This window comes from Toxorhynchites rutilus, chromosome 2, assembly GCF_029784135.1.
Source record: "Toxorhynchites rutilus septentrionalis strain SRP chromosome 2, ASM2978413v1, whole genome shotgun sequence".
NCBI lineage: Eukaryota > Metazoa > Arthropoda > Insecta > Diptera > Culicidae > Toxorhynchites > Toxorhynchites rutilus.
In genome coordinates this window covers 146,499,539-146,521,873 of record NC_073745.1, presented here as the reverse complement: position 1 = coordinate 146,521,873, position 22,335 = coordinate 146,499,539, and the positions used below count along the sequence as shown (strand labels likewise).

The 22,335-nt window shown below is 40.2% G+C and overlaps 2 protein-coding genes and 1 long non-coding RNA gene across 13 annotated transcripts in view; 1 reads left to right on the top strand and 2 right to left on the bottom strand.

Moving 5' to 3' along the window:
• Nucleotides 1-2,198: 2,198 nt before the first annotated feature.
• Nucleotides 2,199-4,003, bottom strand: LOC129769577 (uncharacterized). Its single transcript, XR_008741917.1, has 4 exons — nucleotides 3,291-4,003; nucleotides 3,113-3,223; nucleotides 2,786-3,044; nucleotides 2,199-2,717 (listed from the first exon to the last, which is right to left on the bottom strand). It is a non-coding gene; the product is annotated as an uncharacterized LOC129769577 (long non-coding RNA).
• Nucleotides 4,004-4,628: 625 nt separating this feature from the next.
• Nucleotides 4,629-6,022, top strand: LOC129769576 (uncharacterized). The gene is made up of 2 exons (XM_055771935.1): nucleotides 4,629-5,216; nucleotides 5,272-6,022. Exons 1-2 carry the CDS (start codon nucleotides 5,103-5,105, stop codon nucleotides 5,791-5,793), a joined length of 636 nt encoding a protein of 211 aa, XP_055627910.1. The 5' UTR covers nucleotides 4,629-5,102; the 3' UTR covers nucleotides 5,794-6,022.
• A 5,011-nt stretch (nucleotides 6,023-11,033) lies between these two features.
• The window catches only part of LOC129770756 (serine/threonine-protein kinase Genghis Khan), a 286,646-nt gene continuing 275,344 nt past the window's right edge, over nucleotides 11,034-22,335 (bottom strand). For 9 of the 11 annotated variants that reach the window (XM_055773799.1, XM_055773800.1, XM_055773796.1 and 6 more), the window contains 9 exons: nucleotides 17,389-18,091; nucleotides 17,232-17,330; nucleotides 17,054-17,164; nucleotides 16,801-16,986; nucleotides 13,701-13,794; nucleotides 13,493-13,640; nucleotides 13,357-13,426; nucleotides 13,169-13,296; nucleotides 11,034-13,108 (listed from right to left, as the gene is read on the bottom strand). In XM_055773799.1, the coding sequence (XP_055629774.1) occupies nucleotides 12,995-13,108; nucleotides 13,169-13,296; nucleotides 13,357-13,426; nucleotides 13,493-13,640; nucleotides 13,701-13,794; nucleotides 16,801-16,986; nucleotides 17,054-17,164; nucleotides 17,232-17,330; nucleotides 17,389-18,091 (1,653 nt within the window). In that variant the 3' untranslated portion in view covers nucleotides 11,034-12,994. The remainder of the gene's footprint in view (nucleotides 13,109-13,168; nucleotides 13,297-13,356; nucleotides 13,427-13,492; nucleotides 13,641-13,700; nucleotides 13,795-16,800; nucleotides 16,987-17,053; nucleotides 17,165-17,231; nucleotides 17,331-17,388; nucleotides 18,092-22,335) is intronic. The other 2 variants (XM_055773803.1, XM_055773805.1) reach the window with 2 other exon arrangements.

The following is a 22,335-nucleotide window of genomic DNA, read 5'->3' as shown; positions in this document are numbered from 1 at the left end:
TATAGAGTGGAGAGTAAGGAATAGAGAATGGGGAGCAGAGTAGCTAAGTTAAATTTTTGACCAGGAAACTGTTCGAAATACAAGCTTAGCAGGCATCCATGGTACCTCAACAGAACCTGCTCATATAATCTCTGAGCGTGAGTTTTGGGCTCTAGACCATGCTTCATCGTTCTGTTGAGTTGCTTTCCTGCTCGGTAAGAAATAAAACCTGTTCGCTGACGGATACTTAGAACAATACTACGAGCGACAACAGTATCAGGGTTTATTTCGTTGCTTCTCAATGGTTTTCAATTCAGATGACGATTGTAATTCCATCACGACTCTTTTGCCACTTTTGAGCTTCACTGTTTCGCTCGCGGAGACGTCTGAGCACAACACACATGGTAGTTTTGGTGTGATTCAACTGTTTTACAATTGTTTTGGTTGGTAAATGACTGGGCAAAGCATATCCAACGGTATTTCGTATACCTGCAGGTATAAAGTAGATCCCATTCGTGGTCCTTTAGTTTCTTGCGCAGTAACTCCTATCCCTACCTCCCCGCGGTGCCGACTGGGGTACGAATAACCATAGTGAACACCGGGTTAACAACCCCGGTGGGATCTTGGTCGTATGCTAACAGGGAAGGGGGCCTATCTGAGCGTCTGTATAAAGGTGCGGCCAGTCGACATAGCACAATGACGGACTTCCCTTGAAAAGCTTCGCTGTGAGGTCTTTTGTGGTTCTTTAGCTGATTAATGTTCTCCCTTAAATTCACTCATCATAGGGGGTGGAACGTTGTCTAATGAATTGGTGTAATCCTCTCCAACACCGCCTTGGCCTCCTGTCTGTGCGCTGTTCAGTTGCTCATTGTAGTGTTGTCTCCACCGTTCGATCACCTCGCGTTTGTTCGTCAAGATGCTTCATTCTTTATTCCTGCAAATTTTAACGTTCTGTGATGTGGCTTTCGTGCGATACTTTTAGTTTCTCCCAGCGATGTCTAAAGCTCTTCAACTCGATCCTTTTTTGTTCGTATGGTGTTTAGACACACCACCCCCCTCTCTTTGAGGGGCTGCCATACAAATGGAACACAAATTTCTACATTACTCGAGAATTAATCAAGCAAACGAAACCAAATTTGGCATGTGAAGGTTTTAGGGTGCAATAAATATTTTTACGGTGAATCAATACTTTTCCCCCCTCTTTTAGTGGGGGGAGTTTATTTTGGTTTTATGAAACCAAATTAATCATATGGAGGTTTTAGGGTGCAATAAATGTTTTTACGGTGGTACAATACTCCTCCCCCCTCTTTTAGGGGGGGCTGCCATACAAATGAAACACGAATTTCGACATTACCCGAGAATTAATCTAGCAAATGAAACCAAATTAGGCATATGGAGGTTTTAGGGTGCAATAAATGTTTCTATTGTGGTTAGAAACTCCACTCCCCTCTCTAAGGGGGGCTACCATACAAATGAAACACAAATTTCTGAATTACTCCAGAATTAATCAAGCAAATGAAACGAAATTTTGCATGTGAAGGTTTTAGGGATGCAATAAATGATTCTATGATGATTAGATACTCCTTGGTGCCTCCATACAAATGAAACACTAATTTCTGCATTACTCGAGAATGAATCAAGCAAATGAAACCAAATTAGTCATATGGAGTTTTTAGGGTACAATAAATGTTTCTATGGTGGTTAGACTCTCCACCCCCTCTCTAAAGATGGGCTGCCATACAAATGAAACACAAATTTCTGCATAACTCGTGAACTAATCAAGCAAATGGAGCCAAATTTGGCATGTGAAGATTTTAGGAGGCACGAAACGTTTCTATGGGGAATAGATACTCCTCACCCCTCTCTAAGGGGAGAAGATGGGAGGGGTCTGTCGTTATTCTATCTTATTTTATGTATCAAACGTTTATTCCATGTAACGGAGAAACATGTTATTTGCAAGTGGTTGAAAAATCTTGAACGAGAATTGTGTCTGAAAATAATCTGATATTATAATGATGATTTTTGGTAGAAGTACTAGGATTTTTTTAGTAAAAGGTAAGTTCAACGGGGTCGATTAGAAGATCAATCAATGAACAGTTCTGCGATTGGACTCATGAACTTGCGCTTAGTAAGAAAACGTGAATAGTTGAAGGTATTGATAACAAAAAACAAATTTTGGGTGGGACGAAGTAATAAAAAATTTCCTTGACTTATAACTCTCCCTAAAGATACAAGGAACGTCTTTCTCAGCTGCATGAATAACGTCACATTCGCAAACTCCAGACACCGCAAATTCAGGATCTCTCATATCCTGTGGTAGAGAAGCAGAAAACATGACACATCATTATTCATCTGAAAAAAATCCCTTACCTGAGTAACATCAACACTTGGTAAATCACTGCGATCTGTTGAGATGTCGTACAGAAATAGCATAAAATCACAAACAACAACAAACTGTCGAACCCAGTCTCGCTTGACCGCCCCTAGCTTGGGCACCTTCACGTAGCCCTCGTACGCGGTATCTGTCGGGTCCGATCAATACCGAGCGGCCGTTTGGTTTGATCGGATCGCACAGGATACTGCGTGGGCACCTTCTGGCAGCAGATCATGTGGCAAGCGAAACCACACAACTCACGATCACCAACTATCAGGTGCAGTGGTTACACTTAGTGGGACTAGAGAACGTACGCACAAGGAACTGATGAACCTCCTGCTTCGGCATCATTACGCTATGCATACTTTGTAGGGAAGACATATTTTGATTGCTACTGTTTGTCACATTTTTGGGATAAAATACGGACGTTACCAGCGAATGATCACTTAGATTAATCTTCGAACTAGATAATGAATGACCTCGGATATCTTCCACATCACCCTCCTCGCTTTCCATCGAGTAGTTGGAGTGATTCATCAGATGCACCTGCTGTTGGTTACTGTAGGTATGAGGTTGCTGCTGCTGATGGAGTGAGTACTAGCTCTGGTTGTGATGGTTGATCGGGGTATTTGTGAGATTTTTCTGACAATAAACTAGTGGAGGTTACGTGTTGACAGTTCTGCTGGGACAGCTGCAGAATAGAACGGAATGATTAAGAATCAAACAAGGATACAGGGACACAGTAAGGTTGAAACCTACTTATATTGGTGGGTATGACCGGGTACATAATTTCTCAGTCTCGAGACTTTCGGCCTTGCAAATCGACATAAATAGCTAACGTTTGAAATACTAGCAGATACTCTCCGTGGGCTGAAAACAAAAAATGTAACGATGTATCATAGACGACAAAAATCAGATTGTTAATATTGATCATTACCACTGGAACCTTGTCCGGATTGTATTTCTATAACACGCCAAGCGTCGACTTCGGAATACGCAAGAAAATTATTCAATTGATTCTCCGGATGAACAAGAGCTGTGAATAAAACACGTTTTAAACGTGGAAATCATCTTTCATAGTTAGTTTTATCTTATGGCGGGTTTACATTAGGGAGATCTATAGCTATAGATGGATTTATTCACGTGAAAATAGGTGTAAACGGGTGAGAATAAATATGATACACTTATTCGAGGTATATATAACTTGAATAAATTCAGCACATGTAAACGCTTGTGAATTTCTCACTGGTGAGAAATCACTAAAGTTGGATGCAGTTCTACTTCAGGTGAATAATTTCACCGAAGATATGAATATATTCATTATAGAAGTTCACGCTAGTGTAAACGGATGATGCGATTTCTATAAATCTCATCATATTTCTTCACATGAATATATCACTAGTCTAAACCCACCCATACGCATCGCTTGAGCCTCTCCCTGCAAACAATAGACGGTGAAGCCACTCTGGTGGCCCACTGCTAGTCGCATATCGGAAAGCACTTGCAGACTCTGCACGGGATATGCAACAGTAAATTCACACATTTTATGATGACGACTACGATTCCTATTAACTACATAGACGACAATTCGAGAGGTATTTTGTCTTTTCAGAGCGATGACAACACAAAACACTAGCTGTGGACCACGTTCAATGATGCTGGTGCAAGCTGTTATACAATTCTTGGATTCGGTCACCTACTCTACGTCTGTAGCCTCCAAAGCGCGTATTGAAAGTAGTCGCAGATGTCTCTGTTTGCCACACAAAATGTCCAGCAGCTGCTCCTCGGCTATATACCTTAACTGGTATACCTTTTTGCTTTCCCCTATTCGTGCAATTTCGTTTCAGTCCAAATCTAAACAGAACAATCCATCCTCTGTCCCAAGCAGAATCCGATCGGGGTCGATGATGAGCGCACTCAGCGCACTCCGGATTGCCGAAAGCGAACTGTCCAACACTTCTTGTTCCGTGTTCGGAAGGTTGTCTATTTTCAGGATCCGATGTAACTCGCTCAATGCTACCCATTTAGCCTTCTCTGACTCGGTGTCGGCCAGCATAAGAGTTTGTAGTGATGGGCCGCTATCCAGTAGAGAGTTCGTTATCTGTAAGCACAGTGATTAGCATGGTGGCATTACAGAGAACTAGCAAAAACATTGATTTGATGTTATGTATACATAAAACAAACCAAATAGTTCTTATATCACATTCTGAAAATCAGTCCGTAACACACTGCATTGCAAATCTTGCCCTTTCCAGAAATCTAATGTTCTTTGATCCAGTTCGTACCTACAAGAGCCAAAAATGCACAACCATGTTTCCATTCACAACAACAAATAAAGAATTTATTTCGCTTCAAATTACTAGGTAGAGCTATTCCATTTGACCTGAGGAGAAATGAAGCGATTTCATCCATGCTGGTTGCAAGCTTAAGGGAGTCATTGTGCGCCCTTTATCTTTATGTTCGATGAAGTCCTACTTTGAAAAGCTCTTTGAACAATTTTTCAATAAGGATTCACTAACAATTCCTGAGAGAAAGTTTTTCACAAGCTGTGTGAGAAATTATATCATGAAACACAACAATAAAACAAGAAACGATGTCAGAATGAAAATTGATGCGAAAGTAGGCCGGGATCCTATTTTCCGAATTTTAATTTTCAATCGAAGCAAGCATTTTGTTGATGCGACGATTTTGCTCACTGATGATTATAGTTACATGAGAGAAGCAGCTATAATCATCACCAGAAGCGAAAATGGAGCGAGGACAAGTTAAATCAAGAATTCCAACAGGATCAAGGATTCCCAGAAGCTCATGGGCCAGTCAGGAGACTGGAGTTAGGCCGGAAAAACATCGTTCTTCAAACAAAGTAAGCAAAATCATTTTGAAATTGTGTGGTAACACTAATAGTATCTTTTTTCTAGGGTCTTGAGAATGCAAGCGAAATATGGTTTTTGAACTACAATGACCCGAACGTTGAGAGGATTGAGGACGAAACTCCGCCGATGCTGGTACCTAGTGATATCCAGCTATCGTATGGGGATTTCATTGATTCGAATACAGAGTGGATCGAGGATATAACTCCGCCGCAGCTCGTTCCTAGTGATATCCAGGTATGGTTTGGGAATTTAATTGATTCGAATGCAGAGTTGATCGAGGATATAACTCCGCCGCAGCTCGTTCCCAGTGACACACATCTGGAGGATGACATCGATGATGTGTGTGACTGGGAACCAGGAGATATTTCAGAGATCAATTATGCAATTTTTAAGCGGATAAAAGCTGAGAGAGATCTCTGCAAAATGAAGGCGGAGAACGAAAAACTTCAGCAGGAAAATCAGCGACTGAAGGCAAAAACAGGCGTAAGCCTAATAAGTCGATGCTGCTTCCGGTTCCTACTGTTCATGGTGGGCGAGGTGGCGGAATCGATTTTCAGCTCATTTTAAATTAATCGTATGAACTAAATGTGGTGGTGGATGTTTGTGTGTGTTATGTTTGGCTTTCTTCTTGTTGCAAGTTGTTATTTTGTTTTGTTCTGTTTTCGTTATACCATTCTATGTAGCAAATTTTACTTCAGCTTTTGTTATACGTTTAGTTGATTTTTATGCGTTTGTTTTCATGTTCATATTTATGTTTTGTTTTCATGTTAGCATTTTTGTTGTTATGCTATTTGCATTGGGTTTTTCGATGGGATTTTCGTTGTTGGATTCAATATAATATTTTTACATCATTTTTTCAGTTGCCTTTTAGGATTTTGTTATTTATTTTAGATCGCAAATCGCATATAATTTATTTATTGGACTTTTTCGTTGAAGATTTCATTGATGTTCTCTTTTCTTGCATGAAATGATTTGAGTTCCTGTTCAAGCAAGTTTAAGGCCGTGAACAAGCGAATCCTGAGAGGCGTAGGATCAAGCAACCCGAATGATATTTAATGTAAGTATTCATTTCATATATACCTTTTGCTAATTTTTAACAGAATTATTCCTTATAGAATGAAGACCACACCGAGGGACGTATGTACTTATGAACTTGGACAAACTTGGAAGTTATATGAAATATTTTAAAATGAATTCTATGCTGCTTCAATACATGTTGAATAAAACAATTTTTACTGGTTTCAAATAAAATGGTTTAAAATATACATAGACAGTGTTTTCCTCGAAAAAGGACAATGCAACATAGTCGAGTTCCAATTATGAATTGACGAGAAGGGTTTTTTCTGAATTCGCTGAGAGTAGGAGTAAGTCATATTGTGTTCCCGCTGTCGAGAGGTTAGTCTCTAACATATCTTGCCGGAGGTTCGAGTTCGAGTTCGATTCCCGTTCTTCAAAGAAGTTTCTTCCGATTTGCATAGTGGTTACGCGTATTCTGAAGCTTGCCACTCAGAATACATTCAAGGCTTAATATGAGGCAAGTAGTACTTTCTCGTTGAGATGGTAAAAGTTACTCTGGGAACCATACCATTCAATGTCATTTGTGTCTTTCTAATTGCCCTGGGTGTACAGGGTAAGGAATTGATAGTAGAAAGTAAAGATTATAGAGTGGAGAGTAAGGAATAGAGAATGGGGAGCAGAGTAGCTAAGTTAAATTTTTGACCAGGAAACTGTTCGAAATACAAGCTTAGCAGGCATCCATGGTACCTCAACAGAACCTGCTCATATAATCTCTGAGCGTGAGTTTTGGGCTCTAGACCATGCTTCATCGTTCTGTTGAGTTGCTTTCCTGCTCGGTAAGAAATAAAACCTGTTCGCTGACGGATACTTAGAACAATACTACGAGCGACAACAGTATCAGGGTTTATTTCGTTGCTTCTCAATGGTTTTCAATTCAGATGACGATTGTAATTCCATCACGACTCTTTTGCCACTTTTGAGCTTCACTGTTTCGCTCGCGGAGACGTCTGAGCACAACACACATGGTAGTTTTGGTGTGATTCAACTGTTTTACAATTGTTTTGGTTGGTAAATGACTGGGCAAAGCATATCCAACGGTATTTCGTATACCTGCAGGTATAAAGTAGATCCCATTCGTGGTCCTTTAGTTTCTTGCGCAGTAACTCCTATCCCTACCTCCCCGCGGTGCCGACTGGGGTACGAATAACCATAGTGAACACCGGGTTAACAACCCCGGTGGGATCTTGGTCGTATGCTAACAGGGAAGGGGGCCTATCTGAGCGTCTGTATAAAGGTGCGGCCAGTCGACATAGCACAATGACGGACTTCCCTTGAAAAGCTTCGCTGTGAGGTCTTTTGTGGTTCTTTAGCTGATTAATGTTCTCCCTTAAATTCACTCATCATAGGGGGTGGAACGTTGTCTAATGAATTGGTGTAATCCTCTCCAACACCGCCTTGGCCTCCTGTCTGTGCGCTGTTCAGTTGCTCATTGTAGTGTTGTCTCCACCGTTCGATCACCTCGCGTTTGTTCGTCAAGATGCTTCATTCTTTATTCCTGCAAATTTTAACCTTCTGTGATGTGGCTTTCGTGCGATACTTTTAGTTTCTCCCAGCGATGTCTAAAGCTCTTCAACTCGATCCTTTTTTGTTCGTATGGTGTTTAGACACACCACCCCCCTCTCTTTGAGGGGCTGCCATACAAATGGAACACAAATTTCTACATTACTCGAGAATTAATCAAGCAAACGAAACCAAATTTGGCATGTGAAGGTTTTAGGGTGCAATAAATATTTTTACGGTGATTCAATACTCCTCCCCCCTCAAATTTCACAAATTTCTACATCACACGAGAATTAATCAAGCAAATGAAACCAAATTAGTCATATGGAGATTTTAGGGTGCAATAAATGTTTTTACGGTGGTTCAATACTCCTCCCCCCTCTTTTAGGGGGTGCTGCCATACAAATGAAACACAAATTTCTACATTACTCGAGAATTAATCAAGCAAACGAAACCAAATTTGGCATGTGAAGGTTTTAGGGTGCAATAAATATTTTTACGGTGAATCAATACTCCTCCCCCCTCTTTTAGTGGGGGGAGTTTATTTTGGTTTTATGAAACCAAATTAATCATATGGAGGTTTTAGGGTGCAATAAATGTTTTTACGGTGGTACAATACTCCTCCCCCCTCTTTTAGGGGGGGCTGCCATACAAATGAAACACGAATTTCTACATTACCCGAGAATTAATCTAGCAAATGAAACCAAATTAGGCATATGGAGGTTTTAGGGTGCAATAAATGTTTCTATTGTGGTTAGAAACTCCACTCCCCTCTCTAAGGGGGGCTACCATACAAATGAAACACAAATTTCTGAATTACTCCAGAATTAATCAAGCAAATGAAACGAAATTTTGCATGTGAAGGTTTTAGGGATGCAATAAATGATTCTATGATGATTAGATACTCCTTGGTGCCTCCATACAAATGAAACACTAATTTCTGCATTACTCGAGAATGAATCAAGCAAATGAAACCAAATTAGTCATATGGAGTTTTTAGGGTACAATAAATGTTTCTATGGTGGTTAGACTCTCCACCCCCTCTCTAAAGATGGGCTGCCATACAAATGAAACACAAATTTCTGCATAACTCGTGAACTAATCAAGCAAATGGAGCCAAATTTGGCATGTGAAGATTTTAGGAGGCACGAAACGTTTCTATGGGGAATAGATACTCCTCACCCCTCTCTAAGGGGAGAAGATGGGAGGGGTCTGTCGTTATTCTATCTTATTTTATGTATCAAACGTTTATTCCATGTAACGGAGAAACATGTTATTTGCAAGTGGTTGAAAAATCTTGAACGAGAATTGTGTCTGAAAATAATCTGATATTATAATGATGATTTTTGGTAGAAGTACTAGGATTTTTTTAGTAAAAGGTAAGTTCAACGGGGTCGATTAGAAGATCAATCAATGAACAGTTCTGCAATTGGACTCATGAACTTGCGCTAAGTAAGAAAACGTGAATAGTTGAAGGTATTGATAACAAAAAACAAATTTTGGGTGGGACGAAGTAATAAAAAATTTCCTTGACTTATTACTCTCCCTAAAGATACAAGGAACGTCTTTCTCAGCTGCATGAATAACGTCACATTCGCGAACTCCAGACACCGCAAATTCAGGATCTCTCATATCCTGTGGTAGAGAAGCAGAAAACATGACACATCATTATTCATCTGAAAAAAATCCCTTACCTGAGTAACATCAACACTTGGTAAATCACTGCGATCTGTTGAGATGTCGTACAGAAATAGCATAAAATCACAAACAACAACAAACTGTCGAACCCAGTCTCGCTTGACCGCCCCTAGCTTGGGCACCTTCACGTAGCCCTCGTACGCGGTATCTGTCGGGTCCGATCAATACCGAGCGGCCGTTTGGTTTGATCGGATCGCACAGGATACTGCGTGGGCACCTTCTGGCAGCAGATCATGTGGCAAGCGAAACCACACAACTCACGATCACCAACTATCAGGTGCAGTGGTTACACTTAGTGGGACTAGAGAACGTACGCACAAGGAACTGATGAACCCTCTGCTTCGGCATCATTACGCTATGCATACTTTGTAGGGAAGACATATTTTGATTGCTACTGTTTGTCACATTTTTGGGATAAAATACGGACGTTACCAGCGAATGATCACTTAGATTACTCTTCGAACTAGATAATGAATGACCTCGGATATCTTCCACATCACCCTCCTCGCTTTCCATCGAGTAGTTGGAGTGATTCATCTGAGTGATTCATTCTAATGAACAGCCGTTTACATTTGTCGGTGTGAACTATTCGGAACTGGAGGTGGCGTACGATTTAAGTGTGCAGGCTTGCATCATGTCAATTCAGCGATTTATATGTCGTCCTGGCCCAGCGTAGTTTTCCGACAACGGAACCAATTTACGTGTGACCGGTAAGTAACTTTTGCAGCAAATCCAGCAAGTGGATATTGAGTTTGCTGATCAGTTTACCAATGCAAGAACGCAATGGCATTTCGATCCACCATCTGCTTCTCATAAGGGTAGCGGTAGAACTAAACTAGCGAAAGCGGAAGATATGATCAACAACGAATTTGTACCACCAACAAATGCTGCAAAATCGCTTCGAGACACATATAAGCGTTCACAGCAGTCAGCCAACGAAATGTGGAGAAAATGGGTCAAGGAATACGTACCAACAATCAACCAACGTTCCAAGTGGTTCGCAGAATGTAAACCACTAAAAAAGAGTGATCTAGTGTACATCGTAGAAGGTGATTGTCGCAAAGCCTGGTTACGAGTTCTGGATGCAAATTTCCACATAAATTCGTTTCCTGGACCATAGTGCAGTGAAACGAGTTTCGAGTGTATCGGCAGGGCGTTATATCAGAACAATTTGGAATCTCTATGCTCCTCCAGAAAAGGCAGAGATGTTTCTGAAGACATTCTTTCTCGTGTATCTTTTCGTTTATACATTCAGAAGAGATGTAGGAAGCGCTAGTTTCTTCACATTGCCAACTCGCCTGCCAGATCAGCAATCTCCTTGCAAATTTCGACATTTTCTTCTTTCTAACATGCTCCGGTACAATAGATTTTCAACTAGTTTTCCCTGCATTTTAATTTTTATAAGTGACACGGTTAAAGAGATACAGTAAAATTTGTGTGTGTAATTTTGATCAAACACAGACTTGACTCTACTCCTTATTTTCTACAGGAGATGTGATATTTAGTTTGAGAGAAACTTTTTACGATATGTGTTGATTTTCTGTTTTAGTACTTGTATAATATTAATATAGTTTGTCGTGGTTATTTTACAAGTAATATAATTATATAAAACACTAGACTTTCGGTATATACTATATAATGCTAACTTATTTTTATATAGTAAGGTATATGTTTTCCGTGTTTTTGTTGAATTCTTCCAACAGGTTTCCCTTTGTTCGATCGTTTCGTATCCAACTCGTTGGTTTTTATTCATTAGTGTTTGCTTTATTGTATTTTTGTCATTATTCGCAATAGTTTCGCCGATTTGCGAAAATCTGTTACTCAATGTAAGTTCTTACAAGTATGGTCGGATGAAAACGAATGAGAATGCAAGAGAGCAATGGTGAAAAATGGTGTGAGAAACGTTAAATGGGTAATGAAGTTTACTAATGAAATAAATTATACTGAGATTGTAAATAAATATTTATATTAAATTGAACTTGTGAGGCGTTTCTACCGTTTGAAAACATGGTATCAAACGGTATCGAGTGTTGTTTTTTACATTGTTTTAGTATATAAGCCTTTTTACAACAGAGACTTAACTAAGTTGGGTTAATTCAATTACTCATCTTTTTGTTTTTTACATGGTTTATCCTTGCTGTGTCGCTTGAATGTTTCTTGCATATACACTTTCCCTTGGTAATTTGTATATATTACTAACAAATACAGTAAGTCTGTATCAGAAATACTAAATATTGTCATCAGTTTATTTTTTAAACGTTATTTCTTTCTTTTCCATCTGCATGCTTTCCCTTTTGTCAAAGGGGCAATGGTAAAATCTGCTTTGATTTGTTTAGTGTAGGAGCTTATATGTGTAAAGGTACAAGTAAATTTGATTTTGCACCATTAGCTTCGCCTTTTCGCTTTTTTTGTCCAAGTTCAGTATGGACACAGATGAACGATATAATCATTCGAATTCTATAAAATAGTAAAAGCAAAAGTACCTCCTCATGAGTTGAACGCTGAATTGAATACCAGAACCATTATCTAGTCGGTCGAAAGTGGAATGGGTTACTTTTATACTTAAACTGATGAACATTTGACAGACATATATAATTTTTGTTGTGTTTAGAAACGCTTCATTCTAATCAGCAGGATTATTACTAGATCGTTTTCGTTTATAGTTGAATTCGTTTATAGTATGAATGGAAAACTGCAATCAAAACCTTTCTCATTTCAGTATATTTGTTGTTCACGAACTCGTTGCTCTAGGTTTAGTAATTTGATTATGTTTTATTAGTCAGAGATGATCAAAGATTTCCCGCTTACTTTTGAGGGGTACCGAGGAAAAATCTAGCACAAAAAGTATTACTATTCTACTTGTGACATGTGAAATTGATTCTAGACTTTGGACTTGGATCGATCAATCGATACCTACGATATTTGTTTTCAGCCGAATCCCAGAGTTAATTATTGCACGGTGACTCTTCGCTGATGCACTCTATAGGGTTAGTGTATTTTTTGATAAATGACATGGTTCTTTTTTGCCAGTTAGTATGGGTAGAATTATTGCGGTAAGAACGAGAGGCAAACTCACGTCTGATTGTGTTTGTTTATATCAACACAACCAGTTGGAAAACAATGTTTGTAATAAAGGAACAGTCCGAGATTTTTTAAAAAATTATATTAGAGAGATCAGTTTAGTTTCCAAAGCTCGCTTTAAAATTTTATTCCTTCAAATTTCACAAAATAATAAATAATGTAATTAGAGACAAGCAAGCTTTATTCAGCTTGGTTTGTTTTCTCTTTACCACAATGTATAGCAGATCCCGTTCTACACATTTTCAAATGAACAATGAAATTGACTAATCGCTCAATCGTTCAAATCGCTCGTTTTCTGTTCGTTTTTCGCTGTAACAAAATCAAATACTAGACTAATTTCAAGACAACGGGTACCAACGGATACTAATGTTCTTATTGTTCTTATTTGTTAAAATAACCACCTCTCTTAACATTATGAATCGTAGCTAGAGCTAAGCCGATCGTTGGTCGGCGATGGTGGTGTTGAGACCGAGCTAGAGTTATTGCTGGCCACACTTTGCCGTGATTCGGATTGCATATCTGCAACCTAGAGAATGGGGTGATTATTATTTCGAGGTCGAAACCTATCCGATTGAGAGAGTCTCACCTTTAGAACATCATGTAGCGAGGACATACTGCCTAGTGGACTAGGCGAGCGTGGTAACGATGGAGGCTGATCGCGAGGCCTAGCCGGGGCCGTTCGCTTAGCACCTGGGAATGAATTGTTCGAGCCTTCTTTTAATTGACAAAATGTCACCATTTGTGTATTGGCTGGCTGTAAACATGATCACTTACCATTATGAGGATGCATCATTGGACGTGGTGGAGCTCGAGGTGGCGGAGGAGCGTGACGCATAGTGGAAATCTGCAATGGTTTGTGATATGTGTTAATGTGTTGTTATTGCAATATCACAAGCAAACTGAGAATTACCCTGTGCTGATTGGTTTGGTCAGCTGTCTCAATCGTTGTTGGAAGATCTAGCAGACGCTGTTTTTGGATGCCATCTCCAGGCCCCATGTGAGAGATATGGTTAAAGTTAGACGGTGCGGATATTAGTTTCGAACGACGGTCGGTGCTTCTGAAAATGGGAAAAAGGGTGGGTCAAATTATCTCTATTACAAAACTTTAACAAACGTACGTCCGTATAGTGCGACTACCTTCATTGCGCAACGAAAATCGTTTTGTTTTCAAGCGACCTTCTCGATCACAAGGCGCAGAATTGAGAAGTTCTCCTAGAATTTAAAAAAACAACAAACAATATATCACACAAGGAAAAAAATACACTGTTGAGAAAGAATAGTCGAGAAACGTACTGAAAAGTTTTTGATCTACCACGCCGGTTTTTTGTTTTGGAATGTTTGGAATGAAAGAAATTCATTACTTTTACATTAAGTTCAAGAATTAATTTAACACAATTAGGATGATCTGTCTTAGGCTAGAGAGCCATCGCTTTGTTCGATAAGTTGTTGTTATTTTGAGTGTATTTTCATTATGCCTCCCATTAGGTTTCCTCTATTGGTTACAGTTCGTGCCGGTTCATTCGCTTCTATTCGGTAATTGGAGGTATTATTTAGTGAGAGATTTTACCATGGAAATGTTCATGTAAAAAGATCTTCCTTGATCTTTTTCGTTATGGATGGAAAAAAGGTTGCTGATTTGAGTAACGACCCTCTTCATTAAATAAAGTTCAGCTTTCATGGTGTGCCGTTCTCAATTTTCGACAACGCTCCAACCATGTCAGAAGGAGTTCAGGTTTGATGAGGAAGTAATAAAAAAGTCGTGTTTGAGGGTTTGTTTGAAACTCATGAGGACAACATGCTGCAGAGAAGAACATTGATCGTTTCCATTGAGAATTACAAGAACGGTCAAAATCGTCAAAGAAGTCGCAGAAATTTTTAAAGCAATTCAAGCAAGACACATGTGAGCAGTATCTGACAGCGAAATGAAAATGTTTCATCCCAAAACTATTCTTTACGACGAAGTTTCAGAAAACGAGTATTTCCTAGAGATACCAAGATTCCGTGGACATTTGAAGGTCGCTGGAATTAAACTCGACGATGCCATTAGTTTGTTTATCGTGAAAGGGACTTCTAAAGAACGCATCCAAATCTTACAGTGAGTTTGAAGCTATTACTAACGGTTTGCGTTTCTGCGGCACCTTGTGAAAGAGGCTTATCAAAGTTGAAATGGTGGTCAAATAAGTAAATTTACTAACTCTGTTGACTTTGACAATGTGTACGAAAATTTTGTTGTTGTTAAGCCGAGTAGTGGGCAGATTTTGCGATTTTTTGTTCATTTCATCTAATAACGGATGAAAAAATTAAATCTGTTTGGTTTAGACAAATCACGCATGATTCGTGCCATGTGTTAAAATTAAAGTTGTGTAGTGTAGTGTGTAGCATTGCCGAAAGACTCACAAACAAACAAAGCTTATAAATCATTGAATTTCATTATCAAAATGGTTGAAGACATTCAGCGATGAAGATTTTTTTCTGTTTAAACGGATACATTGATAAGCAAAATTGCTATACAAGAGCTGTCATCGCATCCTGGGAAATGTGCTGTTCGGTGCGGTTGTTGGTCCGTAGGAATCATTGGCCCGTACTTCTTTGAAGAGGAAGATGAGAACAACGTTACTACAGTGCGTTTAACTTTATTGTTGTGTTCAGGCGCGAAACATTTAAAAAATTAATATTCCCGTGTTTTATAACTATAGAACCAAAAACTCTCACTTCTTTACAAAATTAACGCCAATTTAACATAAATTACGATGAGTTTCTAATTCGTAGGTCATCTTTAGTTCTCAATCAGTTCAAATAACCCATTCGGGGTGGTTACGACCAAGCTGCGCCATGTTATAGTGGGTATCTCGTTCTACACAGGGGATACTGCTTGTTTAAGCTCTTCAAATCACTCATTCTGCTTGTAGTGAGAGTTCTTTCCATCTGGTTCTATAGTTACGAAACGCTAGAATTTTAGTTTTGTTTCGCGCCTGAACACAACAAAAAAATTCAAATGATCAGTCTTAAAAATGAAGATAGTTTTGTACTCTACACTATATACTTCTATTCAACCGACTTCTTATAAAGTAAGAGACGAATGAACTCTCTGAGTTTAAAGTCTCTTTAATTCAATACCGTTACCGTTATAAAGCTCTGGAAACTCAGAAAAAATGAGTGGTTCTATAGTTGTGAAACGCAGTGTATCAATGATGATCCCTATCGTGCAATGATATCCGATTTTTAATTGTCCAAAGGTAAATCTGATCGACATTTAGTTCCAACAAGATGGTGCCACTCAGCATACGAAACTTTGAATCTACTTCGCATTAAATTTGGTGAGCAATTCATCTTTCATTTTGGAGCAGTGAATTGGCCGCCTAGAGCATTTGAGTTGATGCTGTTGCACTGTTTTTATAGGGGTAGCGTCTTTCACCCCCCAATAATAAATCTTATGTTTTTTACAAATTTCTTGTGTATTTCTGTGAAACAAACGCCTTTCATCACCATTCCTTAAATTAAGATTTCTTGGAACGGTAAATTTGATTTTTCAAGAGAGATGTCTATATTCTGAGATAAAAATAGTTTCCAATGTTTTATTAAATGTTTAAGCAGCTTTTCAACAACATATTTAATATATTATAGCCCATGGACATTCTAATAAGTTTTAGAACATTATATTTCTATCAGAGAGCCAGCTTTCGAAATGATTTTTTTAAAGACCAATGCTTGCAGACACGAAATTATAAAAAAAATAATCGCAACGCATATAATTTTTATATGATAATGAAAATTGAAATTTATGGTAGTTACTACACAGCCAATATACAGTTTGAAACAAATCAAATCAGCTGTTCATCGGCTAACACATACGACCTCATCTATCGGATTATATAGCAAAGTTAAATTGGAACGTTTTCGCAGTTGAGTTATTAAATAAAGAAAAAGTTGATGTAGAGAAATCGATCAAGTCACTTACACCCCTTACATTCTAAGCCCCTCAATTGATTTTTACAATGCACAATGCTCCATTACTATTGCGAATATAATGATGACGAAAATTAAAATTTTGTGCAATACCTATATCTTTCGCAAGGGGATAGTGCTAGGGCCGAAAATGAATTGGAAAGTTGACATGAAAAAATCGACATGATTTAGAACTGTTAAACCTCTTAGAAATTAACCTGGATTATTCTATGCATCTTATCGCTATACTTCAATAATATAGAGATGACATACTTGTGTGCATATTTGCTAAGTAGATGACGTGTGACGTATCATTCAGCGTCGTCAACGATAGGCTGCCATTGTTCATAAGTGGACGGGACCGTTTGAGTCCGATTGATTGGACCCATTCGGCTGTTTGCGCATTGAAAATGTCTAAATGAGTCTCCGAGTAGACTAGCAAATGGCCATCACAATAAGCTAAAACGGTAGAGAAAATAGGTTAGATCGATCCGAGCTATGGGGACACAGTAAGGTTTAAACCTACTTATATTGGTGGGTACGGCCGGGTACATAATCTCTCGGTCTCGAGACTTTCGGCCTTGCAAATCGACATAAATAGCTAACGTTTGGAATACTAGCAGATACTCTCCGTGGGCTGAAAATAAATAATGTAACGATGTATTATAGACGACAAAAATCAGATTGTTAATATTGATCATTACCACTAGAACCTTGTCCGGATTGTATTTCTATAACACGCCAAGCGTCGACTCCGGAATACGCAAGAAAATTATTCAATTGATTCTCCGGATGAACAAGAGCTGTGAATAAAACGCATTTTAAACGTGGAAAGCATCTGTCATAGTTAAGTTATCTTACGCATCGCTTGAGCCTCTCCCTGCAAACAATAGGCGGTGAAGCCACTCTGATGGCCCACTGCTAGTCGCATATCGGAAAGCACCTGCAGACTCTGCACGGGATATGCAACAGTAAATTCACACATTTTATGATGACGACTACGATTCCTATTAACTACATAGACGACAATTTGAGAGGTATTTTGTCTTTTCAGAGCGATGACAACACAAAACACTGGCTGTGGACCACGTTCAATGATACCGGTGCAAGCTGTTATACAATTCTTGGATTCGGCCACCTTAATCCACTCTACATCTGTAGCCTCCAAAGCGCGTATTGGAAGTAGTCGCAGATGTCTCTGTTTGCCACACAAAATGACCAGCAGCTGCTCCTCGGCTATATACCATAACTGGTATACCTTTTTGCTTTCCCCTATTCGTGCAATTTCGTTTCGGTCCAAATCTAAACAGAACAAGCCATCCTCTGTCCCAAGCAGAATTCGATCGGGGTCAATGATGAGCGCACTCAGCGCACTCCGGATTGCCGAAAGCGAACTGTCCAACACTTCTTTGACGCGGAATATTGCCGTGTTCGGAAGGTTGTTTCGTTTCAGAATCCGATGTAACTCGCTCAATGCTACAACCCATTTGGCCTTCTCTGATTCGGTGTCGGCCAGCATAAGAGTTTGTAGTGATGGGCCGCCATCCAGTAGAGAGGTCGTTATCTGTAAGCGGAACAGAGTGATTAGCATGGTGGCATTACAGAGAACTAGCAAAAACGTTGATTAGATGGCGAGTAGTGGGCAGATACTATATATATATATATATATATATATATATATATATATATATATATATATATTATATATATATATATATATATATATATATATATATATATATATATATATATATATATATATATATATATATATATATATATTATATATATATATATATATATATATATATATATATATATATATATATATATATATATATATATATATTATATATATATATATATATATATATATATATATAAAATAAATCAAATAGTTCTTATATCACATTCTGAAGATCAGTTTTTTTGTTCTTTATTTGAGAGGTTTTCAGCCTCCTGGGCTGGTTCGCCTATTTATCGACGGCAAGGTTTCGTTGGAAACAGATTGCACATAAAATTATCACATAAAAATTGGACGTAAAAATTAAACACTTATAAATCCTTTTACGAAACATAACTTGATAAAGAACTTGCTGTTTGTCTGTTGGACCAGATGGCAAGAATGTCCTCGGACCATGGCTCCAGGCCAGTGGAGGGGAAGGAACAAGGATCTTCTTGACTGTTCCATTGTTCAAACGCCAGATCTTAAAAAAAAGTTCGGCATCTTTTAGGTAGCAGACAAAAGCTGCTACTCTGGCTGGATTCCCTCAAGATGTCTTTTACACTGCCGCTGATTCCATGAATGTTTCGCAGATCATCAAATTTCGGACAACCACACAAGAAGTGTTCGATGGAGTTGTGGATTTGGCAGAGGTCGCAGAGTAGATGGAAGGGTCCTCTATTGAATCCGTGTGAGACCGAGCAGTGACCCGTCCTCAGTCTGGCCAAGATATGTTGTTCTCTCATTACTTTAACTTCTTCAAACCTGACAATCGAGCCCTTAACTTTTCCGAGGAACTGCCCTCTCTCTGCGGACCACCTTTCGGTCCAAAAGGTACGGAAAGAGTTGGTGATCCACAACTTCACGTCGTCAAGCCGCACATCCCTAGAGAAGAACGGTCTGGTGAGACCGATTCCAGCAAACCGGTCGGGCGCTTCATTCTCTGCGATGGTGTTGTGTCCGGGGACCCACATGAGCACAGTGTCGGGCAATATGTACTTTAGGGTGGCCGCGAAAATGGTCACGTCAAATTTCAAAAACCGACCATGTACATTTTGTTTATTGGCCCAAAAAAAATATCTGTGCAAAGTTTCAGCTCGATCGGACATGATTGAGAGTTGCTTCAAAGCGCTCAAAAAAACCTTCAAAGGAAATTTGGAAAATCGAAATTTTGATTACGCCAGATCTCGACGTTTCATGCATTTTTAAGTCATTTGGCATTGAAATAAAATTTCGGTTTTCCAAATTTCTTTACTCCCCCTTTGGAAGATTTTCGAGGATCAAAAAATCAAAACTCAACGCTTTGAATCATGTCCTGAAATTTTGCACAGGTAATTTTTTTGGGCCAATAAAAAAAATGTACATGATCGGTACATCCATTGCCACCCTAATGTACTTCCTGATGGCCTGTACCCATGGATCTTTGGACCTGGTCGCAACGATGGCATCAATGGCGCTCGCTGAATCGGAGACGACCAACAACGGCTTGGAAGATGAAGTTGGAGTTGCCTCGAAGATGCCGGCCACTTGTCCCTAATACCGAACAGTTGGGAACCTCCAGTCGTTCGTACCAAACCAGGATTGTTTTGCCACCGGGTGGAGATTGGAACGCGCCACCCGCTGCTGGATCGTATTGCTAAGGGCGGTCAGGTGGGTCTCTCCTCTGCCGCTGGTTTTCGACAAGAAACTGGGAGTCCTGGCTACGATCGCCGTGTCTATGATTAGATCGAAAGGAGGTTCTCCAATTTCAGTGCAGACAGAGGCAGCTGGTGTTGATGGCAGGAGACCGGAGACAGTCCGTAGTGCTTTGTTGTAGATCGATGCCAGCTCTCGGCCCCCACCGGCCGATGGCATTGGTAGCTGCTTGTATCCTGATGCGTGGAATCCTATGGGTGTCACCTACTGCCATCAGAAGAATGTCGTCCGCGTAGACAAACACGAAGACTCCCCCGGCAGGACCTGGAAAAGGCTATTCATTGCGACGATAAAAAGGGGGACGACAAGAGCAGAACCTTGAGGTACTCCTGTTTCCTCGTGGAATGCTCGGGAACTGATGTTACCAGTTTTGACCTCAAAGGTTCGGCGTGTGGCGAAGTTCTTGATGAAGTGCAGTAATTTTCCGTCAACGCCCCAATCTGCCAGAGTTTTCAGCGCTAACGGGATCCATATTCTGTTGTATACCTTTCCAGGACCACTTGAAGAATGGGATTGTGTGGCCTTCTGCGTTTATTCTGTGCCAAAGATCCGCAGAGGACTGGTTTTCGTTTATAGACTCCAGAAAACCAGTCCAACCGTCTAACTTCGCTTTGATTTTTGGGTACCTCCAAGCCTGCTAACGCCTCAAGTAGCGTCCGTCGTCGGGATTGTGCCACACGGCAGGTATATAAAAATGATGGTCACCGGAATCGGGGCCTCGATTCGGACTGCTATTATTGGCATAGGCGAAACAGGCCTGGCATGAGCTTCCAGTGGAGTGGTTGTGGCGGCTGACTTAGCCCTGGCGACGAGACGAGCGGATCTTCAGCGGATTGGGACGTCAACTGTGGATGGTGTTATGTCGACCGCTAGAAGGATCGCAGTGGCAACGATATGTAGTGTTGTCGAACCAGACAGCAGTGCGCGGCAACTGGGAGTAAAACTCTCAACCAGCGTTTGCTCACTTGATCCGACGGCGGGAAAAACGGTTCGGCGTCACTGCAATCCTCTGCGCTATTTTGTGATTTGGCTGTGGATACTTCGGTGATAATGACACAGGGTAGCGGAAGTTATACAATATCGGCAGAAGAAACTACAGGTAGATCGATCGGAGAACGAGTGATTCCACCCTTGTGCGTCCCAAGATCTGATGCAGTTTCCACGCAGTTCTTCGGGGAATAGATGTTACCGCCCTTGTGCGACCCGATTTCTGGTGCTGGTCCCACGTGGTCCTCCGGGGAACAAATGTTGCTACCCTTGTGCGTCAGGTACAATTCCCACATAGTTCGTCAGGGAATAGGTGTTGCCACCCTTGTGCGTCCCGAATGCTGGATCGTAGAATACCCCTGACGCCGGGGGTAGACCGTCAGTACCGGTGGGGGTATAACGTCGGCACTGACGGGGCCTCGACTACCAGGGAATATCGCTGGCTTTCGTTCTTCATCTACGTTGGTTTGTTTCTTCGTCCACATGCTGCAAAGGTTGTCCAGCAGTTCCGGTGGGGGTGTAACGTCCGCACTGCTAGGGCCCTGCATACCTGAGCTTGTGAAGATTCTGGATGTTAGGCACTACATTCAGAGAAGAGAGAGAAATAAAAACGCTGCCCCTCGATCTTCTCATAGAAAATTCGCGTCCAATCGAGGATTGATAGCATTTACGGACATTGTGGACTTTATATTAAACACCCTCAATATTCAAGACCCCCTTAGAAGCCTTATTTCTGCCTTGCTTCCATCTCTGAAGTCTTATCTAAAGCAATTGACTGTTTTATGGCCCCTCCTTGCATCAATCATATGCACAAAATTGTATTTGAAAAAATCTGATGCTTTCAAAGCTTTTCGTAGACATGGAACATCAACACACTTCGAGGAATATTCGAAGCTTGAAATACAGCTGAAACAATTAATTAAAGCAAAAAAAACGCGGTTACTGGCGCAATTTCATTGAAGGCCTTTCTCGTGAAACCTCAATACGTACCTTGTGGAGGGTAGCTCGCAACATGCGTAACCGCTCATCTACCAACGAGAGTGAAGAATACTCCAACCGATGGATATTCGATTTCGCTAAAAAGGTCTGTCCAGACTCAGTTCCAGCCCAACATATTCTTCGAGAAACGTCTCCAAGCGGTGGACCTCTGGACAGACCATTCTCAATGCTGGAATTTTCTATGGCTCTTCTTTCATCGAACAACTCTTCACCCGGAAGCGATATGATTAAATTCGTTCTTCTAAAAAATCTTCCCGATATCGCGAAAAGACGCTTGCTAGACTTATTCAATACCCTACTAGAAAACAATATTGTGCCACCCGAATGGATACAGGTCAAAGTAACAGCAATTCAAAAGCCTGGCAAACCAGCGTCTGACCATAACTCATACCGTCCGATTTTTA

Bases quoted from the DNA above. Each gene is read 5' to 3' on its own strand.
- LOC129769576 (XM_055771935.1), top strand. From the start codon at position 5,103: ATGGAGCGAGGACAAGTTAAATCAAGAATTCCAACAGGATCAAGGATT. The intron at 5,217-5,271 runs GTAAGCAAAATC...TCTTTTTTCTAG, and splicing joins AACATCGTTCTTCAAACAAA to GGTCTTGAGAATGCAAGCGA.